The 7,072-nt window shown below is 33.8% G+C and overlaps 1 protein-coding gene across 1 annotated transcript in view; it reads left to right on the top strand.

Annotated features, from left to right (window-relative positions):
- LOC107102831 (bestrophin-4-like) overlaps positions 1-1,475 on the top strand; it is a 7,188-nt gene extending 5,713 nt beyond the window's left edge. The window contains exons 6-7 of the mRNA XM_015402266.1: positions 1,162-1,242; positions 1,317-1,475. Coding sequence (XP_015257752.1) covers positions 1,162-1,242; positions 1,317-1,475 — 240 coding nt within the window. The remainder of the gene's footprint in view (positions 1-1,161; positions 1,243-1,316) is intronic.
- Positions 1,476-7,072: the final 5,597 nt, after the last annotated feature.

Genomic DNA, 7,072 nt, shown 5'->3' with positions numbered 1-7,072 from the left:
TGATGATGCAGACAAATTAGATATATGTAGATCAGGGGTCACCAACCTTTTTTAAGCTGAGGGCTTAAAAATCATCATCATGGCTACCGAGTCATAGGAAGGGCTACCAATACTGACCTATGAACCGGAGGGATCAGTGTTCACCTACAGTTAATCTCATCCACTCATGTTTATTCTTATTTTAATCTTTTATTCTTTTCTAATTTTCTTTTTAATATTGTCATTTTGAAACCACTGAAATATGATGAAATAGTTAACATGATCAAATAATACATAAATGATTAAAAAGAAGAGCAACAGAATAAAAAAAGATTAAACTTAACCCACTGAGTGAGTTCTTCTGTTTTCAGAAGGCGAAGAGGGCCCCCCATGTGGTCCTTGAGGGCCCCTTGGTGCCCCCTGATTTAGAGAATACATATTCTATAGCTATATCCAATACATAAATAGTATATAGCTATATACACAGTAGACTGAGCCTTAATGTAATGCGGGGGGGGGGGGCTGGGGCGTTGGCATTGTCAGTGTAAGGTTAATGAAATATCCAAAATCTAATTTAGTAATCAATTAATCGTTAATTATAGAGACTCTAAAACATGTCTTTAGCTGAAAGAGCAACCGACTCAAAGCAGTTATTATATCAAAATTGTAAAAAAATAAATAAATAAACATTTTGCATTCAAAATGATGATAAATCTTTTTTAAATTAACACGCTCCATCCAGAAGTCATAAAGGGCACAGGTTAAGGTTTGCTTGGTGTAAAATTCTCCTTAAGGAACCTTTTGCCCTCTGATTATTAATCCTGCAGATGAAACACCTAAACTTTTAAACCATTTTCCTGTAGTCTGAAGATGAAGCCTGCAGATATCTTTGCAGACTGTAGGAACCAGCATAATTGTATTTCTTCCAAAAGTCAAAACACACTATTTCCATGGGACTGTGAAACATGATGGGCTTTTCAAACACAGCTTGAAAACTGGTAAACCAAATAGAAATTAATGTCGTTTGATGCTTCTGCACATTTGGAAAATTTGATTTTAGTGGTCTTTATCTCCATTAAAACAATGTTAGCAGGAAAAAAAGTAATAACTATAATCTTTCTAAATCAGTAAGATGTTGTTTAACTTGTTGAAGTTGCTTTCCCTGACATTTCTGTTTTGTAGGTAGGAGAGCTCATTATCAACCCCTTTGGTGAAGATGATGATGACTTTGAAACCAACCAGCTGATTGACCGAAACATTCAGGTGTGTATTTAAAGCCTCGCTCTGACACAAACAGACCTAAATATGGATTTTAATATTCCTCTTATCTGCTGCAGGTGTCCATGCTGGCTGTGGATGACATGTACCAGAACCTGGCTCCCATTGTAAAGGACAAGCACTGGAAGAATGGCGTCTTCTCTGTCCCTTACACCCAGTCAACGGCAGCTGAAACACTCAGACCAGCATTCAAAGGCTCCACTTTTGATATGAGGTGAGCAAACAGAGCTGAGTATTAATTAAGATTTATCATTTTAATAAGTCAGTAAAGAAGACATTACACCAATCTAGGTAAACTATATCAGGTTTATTATTAATTAACATTTCTTTATCATGAAACAGAAAAAAAGAATAAATAACAATAAAATTCAAAATAATATACCATAAAACAATTGGATTAAATCATGCAGAATATCCATTAAAGTTAGCATCAGTTAAAAATATATATATATTTTTAAATATATGTGATTACAGACATGCTATTACATGTTTGTTACAATTAGTTCAACTAGCCTATATAGACCCACGATAAAGCTTTTAGTTAAAGTTAACCTTTCAAACTAAAAATACAAGGAAGTTTATCTAAAATGAACCTTAAAACAGAACTTCAGTACAATAAAAAAGTAATCCTTTAACTACTTTACTAGCTTTCGTATTTATAACTAGTAGTGCATCTTAAAACTTTACATTATTATTAAATTTAGAAGTTCAATACAGAAAAGTTCAAACATAAGAAATATAAATTAAAATCTTCATAAAAGATGCAAACAAGAGCAATACCTGAAGAACAAGACATAATTTCATGATATAAAAATAGGAAATACACAGTTAGTCAAGATGATAGAGAACAAGACTTTTTTCAGCTTGGGTAGAATCAGGCTTACAGAGTTGCCACAGTTACAGTAGCTGAATTGATCATGTAAACAGTAAACTGGATATTCTTATTATTTCACCATTCTGAAAACCAAACAAAACTGCAATAAAAATGCAACTAGTTAATATTTATCAACCAACTTTAACCCTTTGTCCTATTCTAAAATGCATATTCAAGTTTTAACACCTATATCTCTGTATTACACAAACGATTATGGCAAACAAAGCAAATAACACCCTAGAGTCCCCACTTAGGATGTTCCAAGTCCCGACAAGGACAAGTACAGGTGGAGGTCAAATATGACAAAATCACAGACTTGGCTTTCCAGAAAGAATCAGAGGTATTTAGTGTTTTAATTTTCTGCATTTTATTCCAGGTTTTGGGCCCAAAGCAGCTAAATCTGGTTTCTCCAATATTAGTAGAGGACTCTGGCACCTCTAGCCAAACACAACCAGCTGGCTGTTCTCTTTGAATGACAAGCATTGATGTAATGTAAGGGGGTTTCTCCCCTTTCAGAGCTTTGAATATATGTAGTAACAAGCGAGCCTTACGCATCAAATTGGGGCAAAGGAGTCCCATTTCATGATGCAGCATATAATGATCAGCATCATCTTCATTGCTGTTGATAGATTTTAAAGCAGAGTGATAAACAACATCCAACTCTTCAAGTGTCTCAGGTGTGGCATGCATGTACAAAATGTCACACTTATTAAATGATAGCAAAAGTTTTTTAAATTTTTTATTCTGTGGCTTACCTGTTTCAAAAGAAGCCATTTTTTGTTCTAAGTTATTTGCCAACATTGTCACATTATCTTTGAAATTCAAATTCTCATCCATCCATAGTCCTAGATACTTGTACTTAGTGACTCTTTCAATATTTTTACCATTCAGAGTAGAGAGGACACTTGGAGCTTCAACATTTGCATCTGATCTGAAAATCATGAACTTTGTCTTTTCTGCATTTAGAACTAGCTTATTCTTAACAAATTCAGCTTCTAATTCTTGGAAGCATTGCTGAAGGGTTCTGAAAGTTGTTTGAACATCCTCTGCACTGCAGTACAGAACAATATCATCAGCAAATATGTGAAATTTACAGCCTTTTATGGAATTCGCAATGTCTGCCATGTAGATGTTGAACAGAACAGGACCCAAAACAGAGCCTTGAGAAACACCATTTTCAACTCGTAGAAAATCTGATTGAACGTTTCCAATAGAAACACACTGTTTTCTGTCTTGGAGATAATTTTCAAACCAGTTCAAAGCTTTGTTAGAAAATCCAATACTATGAAGTTTTTGGAGTAGCACAGCATGATCCACTGTATCAAAAGCTTTGGAGAGATCCACAAAAATAGCTCCACAGTGTTTATTTGTATCTAAATAGGTAATTATATCATTTAAAACAACAGTGCATGCTGTAATGTAGCTGTGATTTGTTCTATATGCAGACTGGCATTCATGCAAAATCGAGTTTTTAGTAAGAAAAGATACTAGCTGTTTGCTTACTAGTTTTTCAAGAATTTTTGCTAAGCATGAAAATTTAGAGATAGGCCTGTAATTATTAAGATCAGTGATGTCACCACCTTTGGGAATGGGAGTTACAAAAGCTGACTTCCAGACTTCAGGAACGGTACCATTCGAAATCGAGAGCTTAAAAATGTGTTCACTGTACATTGCTACTTGTTTTGCCGCACATTTTAAAAAGGAAGGCTCAAGACCATCTGCACCAATGGCACTTTTTGAATGAATATCTAGCAAAGCTCTGTAAATTTCATCCCTAGAAAAGTCTTCTAAATCAAAGCAAGACTCCGGTTTATTCCTCGTATCAACCTCATTTGTTGATACAGGTGCTCCTTGATAGGTTTTTTCAAATAGCTTAGCTGCATCTATAAAATGCTTATTAAAAGCTTCAGAGATTTCTTTAGGTACTGATATTTCGACTCCATCTGTAATAATTTGTGGAGGAAAAAAACTTTTACTACGTTTGTAACATTGAAAAGGAGCATGCCTATTAACAACAGCATTAAAAGAGTTTCTGAAAGTATTTAAAGCTTGTTCAACATCTGAAATGTCTAAGGTGTTATTAGTATCACCACGGGAAAGATAAAACCGAAATTTTTGTTTTGGTGACATGCTTGAAGTTGCCCTAGTACTTCTTGAATATTTTAGCTTTCCTCTCTTGCTTTTGTCACTTACAGCAAAGTAGTAGAAAGTTAACTTCGTTTAAGGGTAAAATAAATTAATAAAGTTGGTACATGTTTGAAATATGTCCCCTTTTAATGTAAATATTTGACCTGGAAAGAGCACAAAACCCAAGTAAATTCTGATTCTGTTCAGTTGAAGTTTCTCCAGCGTCGTCTACTTTCTTCGGTCCTGTAGAGCAAAATGACGTTTAGATGTCAAGTCAGTTTACTTTAAAGAGAGGTGGATAAAAAGGTGTACAGGTTTTATCACTCTCCAAACGAGTAGCAATATAATTAAAAATATATATATATTTTTCAGCACTTCCCAATATCCCCGCTGAAACTCATTTAAATTACATTTTTTTTTACAAGTAAAGTTAGCTGATTTATTTTACCAATTTTTCAAAAGCTTTTGCTAAGCATGAAAGAGATTGGTCTGTAATTATTAAGGTTAGAGTCGACCTAAAGTGTTCTTAATTAAAATGACTGAGATTCTATCCTTTTGCCATCATACTTCTGATATGAGAATAACTCCTAATTCAGCTTACGATTAGCATGTGGCAACAAAGGGTGTTTGAAAGAGTCAGACAAGCAAGGCTGTCCCATGTTAGCTGGTGAGAGTGGGTGAGGTGTGAGGAAGCCTTTATCCTGGTGATGCTCCTCCAAGTCACTGGTTTTTAGTGTCCTGCAATGCGAAAGAATTGTATCATTATAATATATTTTCTTACAAACTTTTTATTTTAAAAATCCTAGCTTGTTTGTATGAATGACCAATTTTTTTTACAAACTTTTGAAAGTTGGTCAGTCCTTACATTAGGGTAATATTTAATTGAAAATGGCTGACTTGCTGTGGGGTTTAGAACATGCTCCAATGGGCTTTTTGGTAGGTCTTAGTGAGATAAAAATGTGTATAAAATGTTAGAATGATTGGGCAAAGCATGGCTTGGAGCTAATGATTTGACTACCCTTAATTTCTAGGGGGCGCTGTTGAGTAGTTAACCCACGGCCACAAAATATTGTTCTGCATTCCTGTGTGGGGTTGGTCTAAGATCATTTCTAGTCATTTTGGTGCAGATCTGAATATTAATGTTAAAATAAGAGCCAAGCGTATGTTACGGTGAAACGCCATACTTTATCCCTTTACAGATAATATGTGTTAGGGAATTCCAAATCATATTAATGAAGTAATTCGATTTACTTACCAATAAATCCTCTGTAAGATATGTCAAAAAGAACAGCAAGATGTTGTCTCTTGGTACTTTGTGGTTTAGAATGAACTGCAATGTGAACAAGGACACAAAAAATCTTAATAGTAGTTTTTTTAATCTTTACTTTGTTCTCAGTTGAAAATAACTATTGATAATAAACACCAAATAATTAAAGAAACTATTTCATTATTTTAACTGCAACATGTTTCAGCACAGAGCGCTAAATACCTAAGACTCAACTGCACATTTTCCACAGGTGAGGAATCATTCCAAAATGCTTAGGTTTTTTTTTTTTTTAGGTTTTTTTAAGGATTGTTTTTTTTTTTTTTTGTACTATTAGGCTTTTTTATCAATTGGGGGATAGGACAATGGATACTGAAGGAAGAGGAACAAATGCAACTAATAACCTGGGGCCTCAAATCAAATGTTGAACAACTTTTTTATTTTTTTTTATCACATTTTGGATTTATTATTAAAATCTGTCCGTTTATTAGCATCCCTAAATTGTGGAAAGGATGTACTTTGCCTTTTCCCCCTAGAATGCTGGAGACATGACAGACAAAGCAGTAGAAGAATGGTGGATAGAACACAACAGAAAAACAAAACAAAAAAACCCACCAAAGCTTGACCGAAAAAAGATTTACTATGTCCTAAGCCCCTCCCCCCAACAAAAAAAAAATTTGATTGCAAAATTAAATTAGCAAAATTAAAAAGCTTTCCATTGAAAAAAAAAGAATTATTTTATATATTTTTATTATAAAATCTGGGTTATACATAACAAATAATGTATAGCTTGTTTTTTGTTTGCTTGACGATTAAAGGTAAAAAAACGATGCGACTCCTCCTCTTGCATTCCTTTTACATTACTATGTGCAACAATGAGGAAGCTTCCAATATGAAAATAAAGTTAGCTTGCTTACGTGGCACTGTGTTCAAAATATTTCTGAAACTGCCTTCACAAGAACTGACGATAGTCAATAATGTTAATTTAGACAGAAATTGTGTGTGTAAAACAACTTGAAATGTGAAGAAAAAAGGGTGACTTAAAATACCTTCACATCTTCAGTATTAAAAACTGTAAAGTGCCTTGAGATGACATGTGTTGTGAATTTGGCGCTATATAAATAAACTGAATTGAATTGAAAAATATATTTTTTTATATCTTATTTACCCACTTACTTCTACAACTAAAATTTACTTAATCTTTTCCTGTGTCAATTAATTTAATTCTGAGGTCAAATAAAAATGAGCACTGAAATAAATATCTTATACTAACTATACTTTTTTTCTAATCATCTTCATGTTTACCACAATACTTAAAAAAAGAAGCAGACCACGTACCTTTTCTCCGTACTGACTTAACCATACAGGTGTGTTGCATGAGGTGAGACATCTGACCAACCAACAAGATGCTTTGCTGTAGTCCTGAAAGGTGGAGTTAGACTGTATGAAAGAGAAAACAAAGCCTGTAGAAAGACTTAATGACTATTCACATCTATGGTTACACCCTTAGCTGCCATTCTCTTTTGTATGAAAGGAATATTTTAGTCAAC

The sequence above is a fragment of the Cyprinodon variegatus genome, unplaced genomic scaffold (genome assembly GCF_000732505.1).
Source record: "Cyprinodon variegatus isolate N-32 unplaced genomic scaffold, C_variegatus-1.0 Scaffold1328, whole genome shotgun sequence".
Taxonomy (NCBI): Eukaryota; Metazoa; Chordata; class Actinopteri; order Cyprinodontiformes; family Cyprinodontidae; genus Cyprinodon; species Cyprinodon variegatus.
The sequence above is the reverse complement of the archived record's forward strand: the minus strand, read 5'-3'. Positions and strand labels throughout refer to the sequence as shown.